The 20,403-nt window shown below is 44.9% G+C and overlaps 1 protein-coding gene across 6 annotated transcripts in view; it reads left to right on the forward strand.

The window, feature by feature from the left end:
- Positions 1 to 20,403, forward strand: part of LOC124039466 (semaphorin-5A-like) — a 327,706-nt gene that overhangs the window by 203,990 nt on the left and 103,313 nt on the right. For all 6 annotated transcript variants that reach the window (XM_046355461.1, XM_046355465.1, XM_046355462.1 and 3 more), the window contains 2 exons: positions 3,115 to 3,296; positions 3,744 to 3,887. In XM_046355461.1, coding sequence (XP_046211417.1) covers positions 3,115 to 3,296; positions 3,744 to 3,887 — 326 coding nt within the window. The remainder of the gene's footprint in view (positions 1 to 3,114; positions 3,297 to 3,743; positions 3,888 to 20,403) is intronic.

A 20,403-nucleotide genomic window follows, 5' to 3' on the forward strand; every position in this document is an offset into this window, starting at 1 on the left:
CAGAAATTTGCTTCCTGCAACAAAGTTCCGGGACACTGTAAAGTCCATGGATATAAGAACACCTCCTCCCAGCTGCCCTCTGCACTGAAGATAGGAAACACTGTCACCACCGATAAATCCACTATAATTGAGAATTTCAATAAGCATTTTTCTACGGCTGGCCATGCTTTCCACCTGGCTACCCATACCCCGGTCAACAGCACTGCACCCCCCACAGCAACTCACCCAAGCCTTCCCCATTTCTCCTTCTCCCAAATCCAGTCAGCTGATGTTCTGAAAGAGCTGCAAAATCTGGACCCCTACAAATCAAGACGGGCTAGACAATCTGGACCCTTTCTTTCTAAAATTATCTGCCGAAATTGTTGCCACCCCTATTACTAGCCTGTTCAACCTCTCTTCCCAAAGATTCCCAAAGATTGGAAAGCAGCTGCGGTCATCCCCCTCTTCAAAGGGGGGGGACACTCTTGACCCAAACTGCTACAGACCTATATCTATCCTGCCCTGCCTTTCTAAGGTCTTCGAAAGCCAAGTCAACAAACAGATTGCCGACCATTTCGAATTCCAACATACCTTCTCCGCTATGCAATCTGGTTTCAGAGCTGGTCATGGGTGCACCTCAGCCACGCTCAAGGTCCTAAACGATATCTCTTAACCACCATCGAAAAGAAACAATACTGTGCAGCCGTATTCATTGTTACGTAGAGTAGGCCAGAAGGCTAGACTGGAAAACCTAACCTCTATCAAAATAAAAAGATGGCTGAGCCGCAAATGTTCTTCTGTGCTTCAGGGTGTTTATTTACACAGTGATTCCAGGAACAAAAGCAACAGTACTGCCATCAAACGTATACCTTATGGGACAGCTAAACACAATGCCGCCCCATTCACAGTTCAATCCAAAAATCCATTCCAAAATTCATTGACCTGGCCAAGACTCACCACAACCTCATCGGCAGACTCGACAGCCCCTGGTTTTTCAAATGATTGCCCCTCCTGGTTCACCAACTACTTCTTGATAGAGTTCAATTTGTCAAATCGGAGGGCCTGTTGTCAGGGCCTCTTGCAGTCTCTATGGAGGTGCCACAGGGTTCAATTATTGGACCGACTCTCTTCTCTGTATACATCAATGATGTCGCTCTTGCTGCTGGTGAGTCTCTGATCCACCTCTACGCAGACGACACCATTCTGTATACTTCCGTCCCTTCTTTGGACACTGTGTTAACAACCCTCAAGACGAGCTTCAATGCCATACAACTCCCCTTCCGTGGCCTCCAATTGCTCTTTTATACAAGTAAAACTAAACGCATGCTCTTCAACCGATCACTGCCTGCACCTGCCCGCCCTTCCAACATCACTACTCTGGACGGTTCTGACTTAGAATATGTGGACAACTACAAATACCTAGGTGTCTGGTTAGCCTGTAAACTCTCCTTTCAGACTCACATCAAACATATCCAACCCAAAGTTAAATCTAGAATTGGCTTCCTGTTTTGCAACAAAGCATCCTTCACTCATGCTGCAAAACATACCCTTGTAAAACTGACCATCCTACCGATCCTCAACTTCGGAGATGTGATTTACAAAATAGCCTCCAATACCCTACTCAATAAATAGGATGCAGTCTATCACAGTGCCATCCGTTTTGTCATCAAAGCCCCATATACTACCCACCATTGCGACCTGTACGCTTTCGTTGGCTGGCCCTCGCTTCATACTCGTCGCCAAATCTACTGGCTCCAGGTCATCTACAAGACCCTGCTTAGTAAAGTCCCCCCTTATCTCAGCTCGCTGGTCACCATAGCAGCACCCACCTGTAGCACGCGCTCCAGCAGGTATATCTCTCTGGTCACCCCCAAAACCAATTCCTCATTTGGCCGCCTCTCCTTCCAGTTCTCTGCTGCCAATGACTGGAATGAACTACAAAAATCTATGAAACTGGAAACACTTGTCTCCCTCACTAGCTTTAAGCACAAGCTGTCAGAGCAGCTCACATATTACTGCACCTATACATAGCTACATCTATAATTTAGCCCAAACAACTACCTCTTTCCCTACTGTAGTTATTTAGTTATTTATTTTGCTCCTTTGCACCCCATTATTTCTATCTCCACTTTGCACATTCTTCCACTGCAAATCTACCATTCCAGTGTTTTACTTGCTGTATTGTATTTACTTTGCCACCATGGCCTTTTTTTTGCCTTTACCTCCCTTATCTCACCTCACTTGCTCACATTGTATATAGACTTATTTTTCGACTGTATTATTGACTGTATGTTTGTTTGTTCCATGTGTAACTCTGTGTTGTTGAACTGCTGTGCTTTATCTTGGCCAGGTTGCAGTTGTAAATGAGAACTTGTTCTCAACTTGCCTACCTGGTTAAATAAAGTTGAAATAAATAAATCTCTCTATATCTCTATCTATCTATCTATCTATCTATCTATCTATCTATCTATCTATCTATCTATCTATCTATCTATCTATATCTATATCTCTCTAATGATTACACTATCATGTATTACCCTTGTGAATATACATGAATACCAGTTTTAGTCATCTTTCCTGATTATGCATATTTATGTCTCTCCCTTACTCTTCCTGCCATCCTCCCCAACCTTCTCCTCCTATTCCAACTCCTTCCCTGTGTATTACCCATGGTGCATTAGATTTACATCTCTCTCCAACCTTCTCCTCCTATTCCAACTCCTTCCCTGTGTATTACCCATGGTGCATTAGATTTACATCTCTCTCCAACCTTCTCCTCCTATTCCAACTCCTTCCCTGTGTATTACCCATGGTGCATTAGATTTACATCTCTCTCCAACCTTCTCCTCCTATTCCAACTCCTTCCTGTGTATTACCCATGGTGCATTAGATTTACATCTCTCTCCAACCTTCTCCTCCTATTCCAACTCCTTCCCTGTGTATTACCCATGGTGCATTAGATTTACATCTCTCTCCAACCTTCTCCTCCTATTCCAACTCCTTCCCTGTGTATTACCCATGGTGCATTAGATTTACATCTCTCTCGTTCACTCTGTCCCTATGTTCTTCTTTCTTTTCTGTTGACCTCCACCCTAGTTTGAAGTATTTTCTCCCTCCTCCCTGTGATCTCCCCAGGTACGTAACTTGACGTTGGATGGAGGGTTTGGGCCATGGACAGGCTGGGGGGCCTGTAGCCATACTGATGGGGGCAGTGCTGATTCCTGTCTGTGTAGAACCAGGCCTTGTGATAATCCCAAACCCCAGTGTGGGGGTCAGTCCTGTCACGGACTCAGCGTGGAGGTTGCCAACTGCTCCAGGTATATAGTCTGTCTGTCTGTCTGTCTGTCTGTCTGTCTGTCTGTCTGTCTGTCTGTCTGTCTGTCTGTCTGTCTGTCTGTCTGTCTGTCTGTCTGTCTGTCTGTCTGTCTGTCTGTCTGTCTGTCTGTCTGTCTGTCTGTCTGTCTGTCTGTCTGTCTGTCTGTCTGTCTGTCTGTCTGTCTGTCTGTCTGTCTGTCTGTCTGTCTGTCTGTCTGTCTGTCTGTCTGTCTGTCTGTCTGTCTGTCTGTCTGTCTGTCTGATTCCATCTGCCCTCTGCTCACACAGTCAGTATTTTGAAAGCTTTCAGTTCATGTTTAGGGATAATAAATTACATGCAGTGGATGTTTTATTGGATAAGAAGAAACATTTACTGAATAGCAAGCGTTCTATCTTTATCTACAACTCTCACTTTGTGTGTAACCTTGTGTTCTGTGGTGTCTCCATAGGAACGGTGTGTGGAGCCCCTGGACTCTGTGGATCCCGTGTAGCACCAGCTGTGGCATTGGCTTCCAGGTCCGGCAGAGGTCCTGCAGCAACCCCACCCCGCGCCACGGAGGACGAGTGTGTGTGGGGCAGAACAGAGAGGAAAGGTACGGGACACACTTGTGCATTCATACATATGTATAAACAAGCTACACACAGCTACGCACACACAGCCATGTACACACATACACACACACACACAGCCACGTACACACATACAAAACAAGCTACGCACACACACACAGCCACGTACATTTACATTACATTTACATTTAAGTCATTTAGCAGACGCTCTTATCCAGAGCGACTTACAAATACACACACAGCTACGCACACACACACAGCTACACACACACACACAGCCACGTACACACATACACACACAGCTAGACATACAGACAGCCATAAATCCACACCAATTATCCCGAAACAATCCCCCTGCTGTTGTGAGTGTAACAGAAGTCTTGAGTCATTCATTAGCCAGTCACACATTGTGATGTGAAGCATTACATACATGACTCTTTTTTACCTAATAACGGCTTCAGTCTGACTTCAGTCTGACAGTCAATTAAGAGAGAGAGAGAGGAATGGTTTTGAGCCACTATCTGGGCTCCACACATATGAGGGAGGCTGCCCTCCTTTTTAAGCTCCAGCTCTGCTGCTTTGGTCTGGAATAATCACCCCCAACAAGATGTTGAGAAGGTTTATAAGCAACCTGCAATGCACTCTGGAAAAATGAGATTAAGAAGGGGAAAGAAGAAGGGAGAAGAAGAGAGAGAAATGAGAGAGGGAGGTGAGAAGGAGAGAGAGAGAAAGGAGAGAGGGAGGTGAGAAGGAGAGAGAGAAAGGAGAGAGGGAGGTGAGAAGGAGAGAGAGAAAGGAGAGATGGAGGTGAGAAGGAGAGAGAGAAAGGAGAGAGGGAGGTGAGAAGGAGAGAGAGAAAGGAGAGATGGAGGTGAGAAGGAGAGAGAGAAAGGAGAGAGGGGGGTGAGAAAGGGAGAGAGAAAGGAGAGAGGGAGGTGAGAAGGAGAGAATATGGAAGAGTGCAGGTTGTTTGAAATAAAACTTTTTTACCAGAAACTTTACAACAAAGTCAATAATAATATGAGAATAACTTCAGACAGATTCCTTAGCGTCTGGGTAGTTTGTTACTGGGTATTTTAACATTTACTCGGCAAGTCAGTTAAGAACAAATTCTTATTTGCAATGATGGCCACACTGGCAAAACCCTAACCCGGACGACGTTGGGCCAATTGTGCGCCACGCTGTGGGGGCTCCCAATCCTGGCCGGTTGTGATACAGCCTGGATTCAAACCAGGGTGTCTGCAGTGACGCCTCTAGCACTAAGATGCAGTGCTTTAGACCGCTGCACTACTCGGGAGCCCACATAATGAAGCATTTCAATTAGGTTGGCCATTCTTTATATGGGGTTCTGGCTTCTCTTGTTCTACCCGGGACATCACAGTGCTAATTTCATTGACCACCTTTGGATACACACAGAGCGACTTCAATTAGCACTGACGTGAGAGGTGTCGAAGCCCTTGAGCCCAACAATGGCAGGAGAGTCACACAGTCTACCTCAACCAAATGCAGAGGGCTTTGAAGCCGCCTCCCGCTGTTCAGAGGTAATTAAAATACAGTACCCTCTCTATGTAAAACATGTTAAGGAATGAAAAGAGTACAAAATTAAGCTCCTTATGGAAAATCAAGAAACTCTTTTTGCTGACTGTTATAAAAATGGGAACATAAGCAACTTCATCTTCCCGAAAGGTTGCTGGGATCAAATCCCCGAGCTGACGAGGTGAAGGTCTGTGGTTCTGCCCCTGAACAAGGCAGTTAACCCACTGTTCCTGGGCCGTCATTGTAAAATAGGAATTTGCTCTTAACTGACTTGCCTAGTTAAATAAAGGTTAAATAAGATTAATTCCACACAGACCATCCCCTGGCATAACACAGTGCTATATTAACACACTACCCTTTTGTTAAGAGGGGGGGTGTTACTGATGGGTAGAAACTCAGAGGGGGGTGTTACTGATGGGTCGAAACTCAGAGGGGGGGGGGTGTTACTGATGGGTAGAAACTCAGAGGGGGTGTTACTGATGGGTAGAAACTCAGAGGGGGGTGTTACTGATGGGTCGAAACTCAGAGGGGGTGTTACTGATGGTTAGAATCTCAGAGGGGGTGTTACTGATGGGTAGAAACTCAGAGGGGAGGGGGTGTTACTGATGGGTAGAAACTCAGAGGGGGTGTTACTGATGGGTAGAAACTCAGAGGGGGGGTGTTACTGATGGGTAGAAACTCAGAGGGGGTGTTACTGATGGGTAGAAACTCAGAGGGGGGGTGTTACTGATGGGTAGAAACTCAGAGGGGAGGGGTGGGGGTGTTACTGATGGGTAGAAACTCAGGATACGAGACAACGAGGACACTGAGTCAGGAAATGTGAACGTGTACAAATCTCGAACAGTATTGGTACAGAGCAACCCCAAACAGTTTCAGCTGGACTTTCACATTATCAAAGAGAGAGCCCAGCAGGAGAATCTCTCTCTTGAGAAAGATTGTAAGTCGCTCTGGATAAGAGCGTCTGCTAAATGACTTAAATGTAAATGTAAATAACCCCACCCCGAGCGGGTCAGACCAGACCTCTTCATTAAACAACCCCACAGACGAGCAACCCCAAGCAGAAAGTCAACCTCCCAGCACAGAGTACTACCCCCTCATTGAAATGAAGGATAAATACACCCAGCTGGAGGTAAGGCAGGAGGAGCTGGAACAAGAGGTGAACACACTCGTCAGCACAACAAAATCCTCCAGCTCAACAACACCCCTTAACCAGACCCGGAGAGCTGGAGGTGGAGAGAGACACATCTGCACTCTGGACAGTGGTGAGACAACTTCAACAGGAGAAAGAGCAAGTGCAGAACAGGAGAAGAAAAGAGCACTAGAGGAGAGGATCAGACTGCTGGAGGAGAGGTTGAGGGGGATGGCGTGTCACAGAGAACAACTCATTAGAGAGGTGGCCACCCCCGCAGAGAAGCCAGCAGAACAGCCCACCTCAGCTCTCGACAAAAGTCTTGACACCACAGCAGAACAGTCCACCCCAGACCCTGACCACGTTTACATCACAGCAGGACAGACAAATGAAGAACCCCAAGCCCAGAATATCCCACCACCTCTCAGCACCCCCCTGTCAGTCACCCTGATAGCCCTCCTGACAACCCCCACACACCGACTGAGGACAAACACAAGCCACAGAATGCACTCCTTATGGACTCAAATGGGAAATATATACAAGAAAACATACTTTTTCTCAAACAGAGTTTCTAAACTCTGGTGTCCAAACACCCAATTTTCCCTCGACCTTCTGTCTGAGGACCAACTAGGGTCACCCAGCCACATAATAATACACACAGGCACAAACCACCTGAGAGCACAGCAGGAACGGGTGGCCACTGCACTCAAAGGAGTGATTGAAAAAGCTTCTTCTACTTTCCCCAGTGGTTATCTCCACCTTGCTACCCCAAAAATACTTCCACCCTGCTACCATACAGTGGGTAAAAGTATTTCCCTTGACTGAGCCTCAAAAACAAATGTTTACCTGGCCCACCAATCCACCCTGGACTAGAACAGCCTTCATGACCAGGTCCACCTCTAAAAGGCAGCAGTGCCCTCCATCGCCCTAAAGGACAACGCCCTCAAACTCAGCCGCAACACTTCACACAGGAGCAACAGATCAATAGACACAGTGCCCAGACCAGCAATACACTGTCCCAGACCGGCGGGACCTCAACATGGAAGTCACACATACGCCCAGGCCGTGAGCAGGCAAACAGGCCTCAGCAGATGCTCAGCAGGCTCTGCTCACACTTACTAGCCTGAGGCCAAAACACACAACTAACAACATTGGACACTTAAAGGAAAACAAAGCCTTCGCTATCTCATCCTGGAATGTCTAAGGTCAGAGGTCATCTGCATTTGGCCTAAAGAGCAGGAACCTGGTCCTCACCAAAGAAATCGGAAATACAGACATTGTCATCCTACAGGGAACATGGTATAGAGGAGATGGACCCACTGGTTGCCCTCTAGGTTACAGAGAGCTGGTAGTCCCATCCACCAAACTACCAGGTGTGAAACAGGAGGCTCTATTAAATTGATCAAAACAGGAACATTTTACATTTGGCTAGAAATTCAGGAGGAACTGATCTTAACAGAGAAAAATGTCCTCCTGTGTGCTACCTATATCCCCCAACTAGAATCCACATACTTTAATGAAGACAGCTTCTCCATTCAGGAGGGGGGCCCAGGGACATGTACTAGTCTGTGGCGGCCTAAATGCCAGAAGCTACCTGGAGGGGACATCATTCCCTCCCCCATATGCCCCCCTAGGCACAACTATGACAACATAACTGACCAAAACAGGTCACAACTCCAGCAGCTCTGTCGCACGCTGGGAATGGAAGGCTTCAAGGGGACTCCTATGGTAGGTACACCTATAGCTCATCTCTTGGCAGTAGTCCTGTAGACGACTTTATCACTGACCTCAACCCAGAGTCTCTTAGAGCGTTCACAGTCAGCCCACTGACACCCCTATCAGATCACAGCAAAGTCACAGTCTGCTTGAACAGAGCAAAACTCAATCATGAGCCATCAAATCCAAAGATCTGAATAATATTAAGACATGCTATAGATGGAAGGAATGTAGGAAACCTACCAAAAAACAATTAGGCAAAAACAAATCCCTTTTAGACAACTTCCTGGACAAAACGTTCAACTGTAATAGTGAAGGTGTAAACTTGGCAGTGGAAAATCTAAACAATATATTTGACCTCTCAGCTTCCCTATCAAATCTAAAAAATTACAAACAGAAAACCAAAGAAAATTAACAACATTGACAAATGGTTTGATGAAGAATGCAAAAACCTAAGAAATAAATTGAGAAACCTATCCAACTGTCACGCGCTGACCATAGAGAGCCATTGTTTCTCTATGGTGAAGCGGGTCAGGGCGTGACTGGGGGTGATCTAGTTTGTGTATTTCTATGTGGTGTTCTAGTTTTTTTATCTTTGTTGGTGATTTGTATGATTCCCAAATAGAGGCAGCTGGTATCGTTTTCTCTAATTGGGGATCATATTTAAGTAGCTTTTTTCCCCACTTGTGTTTATGGGATATTGTTTTGAGTTATTGCACGTAGCATCTCTGTAGTCATGGTTTGTGGCTAGTTTATTTGTTTATTTGTTTTTGTCTTTGCTAAGTCTCACATTATTATTAAAATCATATCGCGCTGCAGCTTGGTCCGACATTTATTCCAACGAGCGTGACACCAACCAAAAACAGAGACCCAGAAAACCTGAGTCTACGCCTTCACTATGGTGAATCACTAAAACAATACAGAAATACATTACAGAAAAAGAAGGAACAGCACATCAGAAATCAGCTCAATGTAATTGAAGAATGCATAGACTCTAACCACTTTTGGGAAAACACTAAACAAACAACAACACGAAGAGTTATCTATCCAAAACGGAGATGTGTGGATAAACCACTTCTCCAATCTTTTTGTCCCTATAACAAAACACAAACAGCAAAAACATATACATTATCAAATACAAATATTAGAATCAGCTATTAAAGACAATCAGAACCCACTGGATTCTCACATTGAATGAACTACAGGACAAAATACAAACCCTCCAACCAAAAAAGGCCTGTGGTGTTGATGGTATCCTCAATGAAATGATCAAATATCCAGACCACAAATTCTAATTGGCTATACTTACACTCTTTAACAATTTTCTTAGCTCTTTCATCTTCCCCAATATTTGGAACCAAGGACTGATCACCCCAATCCACAAAAGTGGAGACAAATTTGACCCCAATAACTACCATGGGATATGCGTCAACAGCAACCTTGGGAAAATCCTCTGCGTTATCATTTCCAGCAGACTTGTACATTTCCACAGTAAATGTACTGAGCACCAATTTACTGAGCAAATGTCAAATTGACAAACCAAAACAAAGGCAAAATCTTCTCATGCTTTGTTGATTTCAAAAAAGCTCTTGACTCGATTTGGAATGAGGATCTGCTATAAAAATAGATTGAAAGTGGTGTTGGGGGGAAAACATAAAACATGATAAAATCCATGTACACGAATAACAAGTGTGTGGTTACAATAAACACAAACATTTCATTTGAGGGGGTGCGGTGAGACAGGAATGCAGCTTAAGCCCCACCCTATTCAACATAATCTGTATCATCGAATTGGGGAGATTATTATTACATTACATTATTATTAACAGCAGACTCGTACATTTCCTCAATGAAAATGAAAACAATGTACTGAGCAAATGTCAAATTGGCTTTTTACCAAATTACCGTACAACAGACCATGTATTCACCCTGCACACCCTAATTGACAACCAAACAAACCAAAACAAAGGCAAAGTCTTCTCATGCTTTGTTGATTTCAAAAAAGCCTTCGACTCAATCTGGCATGAGGGTCTGCTATACAAACTGATGGAAAGTGGTGTTGGGGTAAAACATATGACATTATAAAATCCATGTACACAAACAGCAAGTGTGCGGTTAAAATTGGCAAAAAACACACACATTTCTTCACACAGGGTCGTGGGGTTAGACAGGGATGCAGCTTAAGCCCCACCCTCTTCAACATATATATCAACGAATTGTGGCGCGGGCACTAGAAAAGTCTGCAGCACTTGGCCTCACGCTAATACAATCTGAAGTCAAATATGTACTGTTTGCTGATGATCTGTTGCTTCTGTCCCCAACTAAGGAGGGCCTACAGCAGCACCTAGATCTTCTGCACAGATTCTGCCAGACCTGGACCCTGACAGTAAATCTCAGTAAGACAAAAATAATGGTGTTCCAAAAAAGGTCCAGTTGCCAGGACCACGAATACAAACTCCATCTAGACAACGTTGCCATAGAGCACACAAAAAACAATACATTCCTCGACCTAAACATCAGCGCCACAGGTAACTTCCACAAAGCTGTGAACGATCTGAGAAACAAGGTAAGAAGGGCCTTCTATGCCATCAAAAGGAACATAACATTTGACATACCAATTTGGATCTAAAAATACTTGATTCGTTTATAGAACCCATTGATCTTTATGGGTCTGAGGTCTGGGGTCCGCACACCAACCAAGAATTCACAAAATGGCACAATCTCCAAAAATGAGACTCTGCATGCTGAATTCTGCAAAAATATCCTCCGTGTACAACGTAAAACACCAAATGATTTAGAGCAGAACTAGGCCGATACCCGGTAATTATCGAGTTCCAGAAAAGAGACGTTAAATTCTACAACCACCTAAAAGGAAGTGATTCCCAAACCGGAAATAACAAAGCCATCACTTACAGAGAGATGAACCTGGAGAAGAGTCCCCTAAGAAAGCTGGTCCTGGGGCTCTGTTCACAAACATAAACAGACCCCCAGGACAGCATAACAATTAGACCAAATCATGAGAAAACAAAAAAATAATTTCTTTACACATTGGAAATAATGAACCTAAAAACTGAACAAATTAGAATGTTCTTTGGCCCTAAACAGAAAGTACACAGTCGCAGAATACCTGACCACGGTGACTGACCCAAAATGAAGGAAAGCTTTGACTATGTACAGACTCAGTAAGCATAGCCTTGCTATTGAGAAAGGCTGTTGTAGGCAGACCTGGTTCTCAGGAGAAGACAGGCTATGTGCACACTGCCCACAAAATGAGGTGGAAACTGAGCTGCACTTCCTAACCTCCTGCCCAAATATATGACCATATTAGAGACACATATTTCCCTCAGATTACACAGGGCCACAAATTATTTGAAAACAAACCCAATTTTGATAAACTCCCATATCTACTGGGTGAAATACCACAGTGTGCCATCACAGCAGCAAGATCTGTGACCTGTTGCCACAAGAAAAAAGGGGAACCAGTGAAGAACAAACACCATTGTAAATACAACCCATATTTATGTTTATTTATTTACCCTTTTGTACTTGAACTACCATTGTTACAACACTGTATGTAGATATAATATTTATTATGGAACTTTTGAAAAAAAATATATTGTGTAGATTTATCAATTGTTCAAGGGCCCTCCAGACTGTGACTTTCCCCCCCAAGCCATCAATTATGTGACACCATATATTCCTACTTGAAGACTCAATAGTGTATTGAAGCGAATCTGATGGAGACACACAAGTGCGTTAGGAAAGTATTCTGAAACAATCAACTTTTTCTACATTGTGTTACATTACAGCCTTATTGTAAAATTCCTTCAATACAATTTTTTTCATCAAGCTACATGTTTTCAAATTTATTAGAAATAAAAAACAGAAATACCTTATTTACATAACTATTCGGACCCTTTGCTATGAGACTGGAAATTGAGCTCCGGTGCATCCTGTTTCCATTGATCATCCTTGAGATGTTTCTACAACTTGATTGGAGTCACTTGTGATAAATTCAGTTTATTGGACATGATTGGGAAAGGCACACTCCTGTCTATATAAGGACCCACAGTTGACAGTGCATGTCAGAGCAAAAACCAAGCCATGAGGTCGAAGGGATTGTCTGTAGAGCTCCGAGACAGGATTGTGTCGAGGCACAGATCTGGGGAACGGGACGAAAAATGTCTGCATCATTGAAGGTCCTCAAGAACACAGTGACCTCCATCATTCTTCAATGGAAGAAGTTTGGAACCACCAAGACTCTTCCTAAGGACTGGCCACCCAGCCAAACTGAACAATCGGGGGAAGTGACCAAGAACCCTATGGTCACTCTGACAGAGCTCCAGAGTTCTTCTGTGGAGGTGGGAGGACCTTCCAGAAGGACGACCATCTCTCCGAACTCCACCAATCAGGCCATTATGGCAGAGTGGCCAGACTTAAGCCACTCCTCATGAAAAGCATATGACAGCCTGCTTGGAGTTTGCCAAAAGGCACCTAAAGGACTCTCAGACCATGAGAAACAAGATGCTCTGGTCTGATGAAACCAAGATGGAACTCTTTGGCCTGAATGCCAAGCCGTCACGCCTGGAAGAAAACTAACATCATCCTTAAGGTGAATCATGGTGGTGGCAGCATCATGCTGTGGGGATGATTTTCATCGGCAGGTACTGGGAGACTAGTCAGGATTGAGGTAAAAATGAACGGAGCAAAGTACAGAGAGATCCTTGATGAAAACCTGGTCCAGAGCACTCAGGACCTCAGACTGGGGCAAAGGTTCACATTCTATCAGGACAACAGCCCCAAACACACAGACAACACAGCACAGGACGACATAGGAGTGGCTTCGGGACAAGTCTCTGAATGTCCTTGGGTGTCCCAGCCAGAGCCCGGACATGAACCTGATCGAAGATCTCTGGAGAGACCTGAAAATTGCTGTGCAGCCTGACAACCTGACAGAGCTTGAGAGGATCTGCAGAGAAGAATGGGAGAAACTCCCCAAATACAGGTGTGCCAAGCTTGTAGCTTCATACCCAAGGAGACTCAAGGCTGTAATCGCTGCCAAAGGTGCTTCAACAAAGTACTGAGTAAAGGGTCTGAATACTTAGGGTATTGTGTGTACAATAGGAATAGTTTTATAGTTTAGTTAGTTTTTATTTAATCAACGTTAGAGTAATACTGTAACGTAACAAAATGTGGATAAAGTCAAATGGTCTGAATACTTTCCGAAGGCAATGTACTTTTTGAATCATGATTGTCTTCAAAACAATTATCTATTTTTCGCGAAGGGTGCCATTTACCCATTTACACACCCACAATTGTGGCTTTTTTTTTATCTCCCTCCCTCATACTTTCCTTGTCCCTCTCTCCCTCTCTGCTTCTTTCAAACTACCTGCTCAGCTAATAAAACACCTTGTGCCGGCCCAGCGATGAATGGTAGAGATGTGTTATTGAGAGAATCCATTAGGATCCTACAGTAGGGCTTGGTGATTTTACACTCTGTGGAGGAGACATGTTTTAATGGATGAAATATGCTGTGTCACTATCACACTCTCCTAAAGAAGAGAAGGGTCTGTCAGAGAAGAGAAGGGTATGTCTGTTTAGAGAAAAGAAGGGTCTGTCTGTTTAGAGAAGAGAAGGGTCTGTCTGTTTAGAGAAGAGAAGGGTCTGTCTGTTTAGATAGGAGAAGGGTCTATCTTTTTAGAGAGGAGAAGGGTCTGTCTGTTTAGATAGGAGAAGGGTCTGTCTTTTTAGAGAGGAGAAGGGTCTGTCTGTTTAGATAGGAGAAGGGTCTGTCTTTTTAGAGAAGAGAAGGGTCTGTCTGTTTAGATAGGAGAAGGGTCTGTCTTTTTAGAGAGGAGAAGGGTCTGTCTGTTTAGAGAGGAGAAGGGTCTGTCTGTTTAGAGAGGAGAGGAGAAGGGCCTGTCTGGTTAGAGAGGAGAGGAGAAGGGTCTGTCTGTTTAGAGAAGAGAACGGTCTGTCTGTTTAGAGAGGAGAGGAGAAGGGTCTGTCTGTTTAGAGAGGAGAGGAGAAGGGTCTGTCTGTTTAGAGAGGAGAGGAGAAGGGTCTGTCTGTTTAGAGAGGAGAGGAGAAGGGTCTGTCTGTTTAGAGAAGAGAAGGGTCTGTCTGTTTAGAGAAGAGAGGAGAAGGGTCTGTCTGTTTAGAGAAGAGAAGGGTCTGTCTGTTTAGAGAAGAGAATGGTCTGTCTGTTTAGAGAGGAGAAGGGTATGTCTGTTTAGAGAGGAGAAGGGTCTGTCTGTTTAGAGAGGAGAGGAGAAGGTTATGTCTGTTTAGAGAAGAGAAGGGTCTGTCTGTTTAGAGAAAAGAGGAGAAGGGTCTGTCTGTTTAGAGAGGAGAAGGGTCTGTCTGTTTAGAGAGGAGAAGGGTCTGTCTGTTTAGAGAGGAGAGGAGAAGGTTCTGTCTGTTTAGAGAAGAGAAGGGTCTGTCTGTTTAGAGAAGAGAGGAGAAGGGTCTGTCTGTTTAGAGAGGAGAAGGGTCTGTCTGTTTAGAGAGGAGAAGGGTCTGTCTGTTTAGAGAGGAGAAGAGAAGGGTCTGTCTGTTTAGAGAAGAGAAGGGTCTGTCTGTTTAGAGAAGAAAACGGTCTGTCTGTTTAGAGAAGAAAACGGTCTGTCTGTTTAGAGAGGAGAAGGGTCTTTCTGTTTAGAGAGGAGAATGGTCTGTCTGTTTAGAGGGGAGAATGGTCTGTCTGTAAGAGAAGAGAACTGTCTGTAAGAGAAGAAAGGGTTTCTGGTTATCAATTCAATTTAAGGGCTTTATTGGCATGGGAAATATATGTTAACATTGCCAAAGCAAGTGAATTAGATAAATAACAAAAGTGAAATAAACATGAACAAATTAACAGTAAACATTACGCTCATTACACTTGAAAGGAATAGAGACATTTCAAATGTTATCTCTCTCTCTCTGTACCTCCCTCCCTCTCTCTCTCTCTCCCCCTCTCTCTCTCTCTCTCTCTCTCTCTCTCTCTCTCTCTCTCTCTCTCTCTCTCTCTCTCTCTCTCTCTCTCTCTCTCTCTCTCTCTCTCTCTCTCTCTCTCTCTCTCTCTCTCTCTCTCTCTCTCTCTCTCCCCCTCTCTCTCTATCTCTCTCCCTCTCTCTTTCTCTCTCACACTCTTTCTCTCGCTCCTCTTATTTTCTACATGTCCTATATGAATCAGAAGTTGTGGATTGTGGACTCATTTTGGGTGTGAACTCTCCCTTTAATGTTAGGAATGGAGTGGGCTGTTATTGCCGTATCCATAGGGTCCCCTTTCAGAGGTAATCAGCACACATCTCTCTCTCTCTCTCTCTCTCTCTCTCTCTCTCTCTCTCTCTCTCTCTCTCTCTATATATATATATATATATATATATATATATATATATATATATATATATACCTCCCTCTCTCTCTATGTCTCCCTCTCTCTCTCTCTCTCTCTCTCTCTCTCTCTCTCTCTCTCTCTCTCTCTCTCTCTCTCTCTCTCTCTCTCTCTCTCTCTCTCTCTCTCTCTCTCTATATATATATATATATATGTGTCTCTAACCAGCCATCTGGCCTCAGAGGGAGAGGGAGAGAGAGAGAGAGAGAGAGAGAGAGAGAGAGAGAGAGAGAGAGAGAGAGATATATATAGATATATATATATAGATATATATATATATATATATATATCTCTCTCTCTCTCTCTCTCTCCCTCTCCCTCTGAGGCCAGATGGCTGTGGTTAGAGATACAGTATTGAAAGGCCTCAGGCACATGCAGTAGCCACACACACACATTCCAGTCTCTCTCCAGAAGTTTGGCCGTGGTTTCTTGACATTAACTGCTATCCCAGTCAATGCAATGGGGCCAAAGTCTGTCTGGCTAATGTTCAAGCTTATGTATTCCCCTGCTTACTCAGCTCATACAGGGCAGTAAATAGCACCATTTTCTTCTTGACTTCCTTCCCAGGGAGGATGTTGCAATAAACGGAGGCTAATCTAATCTGAGAGCAGAATGATTTGCATGGCTGGATTGACGATGAGTTTATTAATCTGTTTACTATGGATCTGGTTAAGGCTGTCTCCCTTTATTCTGAGCAGGGGACTCTACAGATCAATGGGTCTGTCTCCTCCCTTCTGATCTCTGCAGGGGCCCCTGTCTCCTCCCTTCTGATCTCTGCAAGGGCCCCTGTCTCCTCCCTTCTGATCTCTGCAGGGGCCCCTGTCTCCTCTATTTTGATCTCTGCAGGGGCCCTGTCTCCTCCCTTCTGATCTCTGCAGGGGACCCTGTCTCCTCTATTTTGATCTCTGCAGGGGGCCCTGTCTCCTCCACTCTGATCTCTGCAGGGGACCCTGTCTCCTCTATTTTGATCTCTGCAGGGGGCCCTGTCTCCTCCCTTCTGATCTCTGCAGGGGCCCCTGTCTCCTCCCTTCTGATCTCTGCAAGGGCCCCTGTCTCCTCCCTTCTGATCTCTGCAGGGGCCCCTGTCTCCTCTATTTTGATCTCTGCAGGGGCCCTGTCTCCTCCCTTCTGATCTCTGCAGGGGACCCTGTCTCCTCTATTTTGATCTCTGCAGGGGGCCCTGTCTCCTCCACTCTGATCTCTGCAGGGGACCCTGTCTCCTCTATTTTGATCTCTGCAGGGGGCCCTGTCTCCTCCACTCTGATCTCTGCAGGGGACCCTGTCTCCTCTATTTTGATCTCTGCAGGGGGCCCTGTCTCCTCCACTCTGATCTCTGCAGGGGACCCTGTCTCCTCTATTTTGATCTCTGCAGGGGGCCCTGTCTCCTCCACTCTGATCTCTGCAGGGGCCCCTGTCTCCTCCACTCTGATCTCTGCAGGGGGCCCTGTCTCCTCCACTCTGATCTCTGCAGGGGACCCTGTCTCCTCTATTTTGATCTCTGCAGGGGGCCCTGTCTCCTCCCTTCTGATCTCTGCAGGGGACCCTGTCTCCTCCCTTCTGATCTCTGCAGGGGACCCTGTCTCCTCTATTCTGATCTCTGCAGGGGGCCCTGTCTCCTCCCTTCTGATCTCTGCAGGGGGCCCTGTCTCCTCCACTCTGATCTCTGCAGGGGCCCCTGTCTCCTCCACTCTGATCTCTGCAGGGGGCCCTGTCTCCTCCACTCTGATCTCTGCAGGGGACCCTGTCTCCTCTATTTTGATCTCTGCAGGGGGCCCTGTCTCCTCCCTTCTGATCTCTGCAGGGGACCCTGTCTCCTCCCTTCTGATCTCTGCAGGGGACCCTGTCTCCTCTATTCTGATCTCTGCAGGGGGCCCTGTCTCCTCCCTTCTGATCTCTGCAGGGGCCCCTGTCTCCTCTATTTTGATCTCTGCAGGGGGCCCTGTCTCCTCCCTTCTGATCTCTGCAGGGGACCCTGTCTCCTCTATTTTGATCTCTGCAGGGGGCCCTGTCTCCTCCCTTCTGATCTCTGCAGGGGGCCCTGTCTCCTCCCTTCTGATCTCTGCAGGGGGCCCTGTCTCCTCCCCTCTGATCTCTGCAGGGACCTTTCTGCTATCGCTATCATGGGCACTATGTCATATTTACAGCCGGTCTCTCCCTCCCTTGCTTCCCTTCCTCCCTTGCTTCCCTTCCTCCCTTGCTTCCCTTCCTCCCTTGCTTCCCTTCCTCCCTTGCTTCCCTTCCTCCCTCGCATTCTGTCTCTCACTTTCTTTTGCAATCAGTGCTTCTCTCCCTCTATCATTCAGCCCCCTCCCTCTTTCTCTCTCGCTCTCTCTCTCTCTCTCTGTCTCTCTCTCTCTCTCTCTCTCTCTCTCTCTCTCTCTCTCTCTCTCTCTCTCTCTCTCTCTCTCTCTCTCTCTCTCTCTCTCTCTCTCTCTCTCTCTCTCTCTCTGTCTCTCTCTCTGTCTCTCTCTCTCTCTCTCTCTCTCTCTCTCTCTCTCTCTCTCTCTCTCTCTCTCTCTCTCCCTCTCTCTTACTCTCTCTCTCTCTCTCTCTCTCTCTCTCTCTCTCTATATATATATATATACATATATACAGTGCCTTGCGAAAGTATTCGGCCCCCTTGAACTTTGCGACCTTTTGCCACATTTCAGGCTTCAAACATAAAGATATAAAACTGTATTTTTTTGTGAAGAATCAACAACAAGTGGGGCACAATCATGAAGTGGAACGACATTTATTGGATATTTCAAACTTTTTTAACAAATTTAAAAACTGAAAAATTGGGCGTGCAAAATTATTCTTCTACTTTTGCAAGGCACTGTATATATATACCTCCCTCTCTCTCTCTTTCTCGCTCTCTCTCTACACCTCTCTCTCTCTCTCTCCATCTCTCCCTCTCTCTCTCTCCGTCTCCCCTTCCTCAGCCAAATCTCAGGCTCTTTAATGTAAATGGTGTAGTAGGAAAACCGAGTAACACACAAATGTTTTTCTATTTCAACTTTTCATTGCGCTGTAATATTTATCTGTTATCTGTATCTGCAGATCAAATAAGGGGAAATTGCTTACGTTTCTCACCAACAGACAAAGTGTTTATAAAAAAAGTCTGCTTTTTACCCCTTGTACTTGTGATGTCCAATTGTTAATTATACATTTGTCCCATCGCTGCAACTCCCGTACGGACTCAGGAGAGGTCGAAGGTCGAGAGCTATGTGTCCATCGAAAATGACCCTGTCATGCCACATTTCTTCTTACCGCGCTGCTCCCTTCACCCGGAAGCAATGTGTCTGAGGAAACACTGTACAACTGGCGGCCGAGGTCAGCGTGCATGTGCATGGCCCGCCACAAGGAATCCGCTAGAGCGTAATGGGACAAGGACATCCCAGGTCTTCCCAAACCCTTTTCTAACCCGGACGACGCTGGGCCAATTGGGCATCGCCTCAACGGTCTCCCGGGTCGCCTGCGCCACATCCTGTGATGGAACTCGGGATCATTAGATCGTTACGCCACTCGCTGGCCCTGACAATGTGTTTCGTGCTTCAGCCAACACTGTGAATATCTGCTGCTTTTAGTATTTATAGTTTGTGTAAAAGGTCTAGAAATGATGTCTATAGGCTCTAATAAGGAATCATGTTTTTAGTTCAGGCATCCCAAACTTTACCCATAATGCCTAAACACATAGAAATGTGACATTTGGAACAACTTCTAAATGTGATGTTTGAGAAACATGGATGAATGTCTAATTCTGACATGAGACTGTGAGAGCTGGTAGATAAAAAATATATGGAATATGCATTAAGACTAATTAAAATATAGCTTTCATAAATGTACATTACACACATTTATCAATCTCCGAGGATGTTCACACTCTGTGAGCACACATATGTTGCATTCACAGCCTTTGGGATTTCATTTATCAATCTCCGAGGATGTTCACACTCTGTGAGCACACATATGTTGCCTTTGGGATTTCATTTATCAATCTCCGAGGATGTTCACACTTTGTTAGCACACATATGGTGCCTTTGGGATTTCTATTGTAAATCTACCTTCAGAGGGTGTCATTTCTCTGTTGACGGCGACATAAAAGTGGAATATTTCTCTGTTGGTGGCGACATAAAAGTGGAATATTTCTCTGTTGATGGCGACATAAAAGTGGAATATTTCTCTGTTGGTGGCGACATAAAAGTGGAATATTTCTCTGTTGGTGGCGACATAAAAGTGGAATATTTCTCTGTTGGTGGCGACATAAAAGTGGAATATTTCTCTGTTGATGGCGACATAAAAGTGGAATATTTCTCTGTTGATGGCGACATAAAAGTGGAATATTTCTCTGTTGATGGCGACATAAAAGTGGAATATTTCTCTGTTGATGGCGACATAAAAGTGGAATATTTCTCTGTTGATGGCGACATAAAAGTGGAATATTTCTCTCAGTTAAAATGTGGTTGTTCAAACGGGAGTTTACGAGTCAACATCAGTCTGTCAGTTCTGACAGTTTGCCTGTCTATCTTGGGACTGTACAGTAGTTCTCTATAATTAGTCTTCTTTTTTCTTGTGGTATCGATCGGTATACAGTCCATTCGGAAAGTATCCCTTGACTTGTTCCACATTTTGTTGAGTTACAGCCTTATTATAAAATGGATTGTATTCATTGTTTTCCTCATCAATCTACAGTACACACAATACCCCATAATGACAAAACGAAAGCAGGTTTTTAGAATTCTTTGGGAATGTATTAAAAATTTAAAAATTAAATACCTTATTTACATAATTATTCAAAACC

The sequence above is a fragment of the Oncorhynchus gorbuscha genome, linkage group LG07 (genome assembly GCF_021184085.1).
Source record: "Oncorhynchus gorbuscha isolate QuinsamMale2020 ecotype Even-year linkage group LG07, OgorEven_v1.0, whole genome shotgun sequence".
NCBI classification, from domain to species: Eukaryota; Metazoa; Chordata; class Actinopteri; order Salmoniformes; family Salmonidae; genus Oncorhynchus; species Oncorhynchus gorbuscha.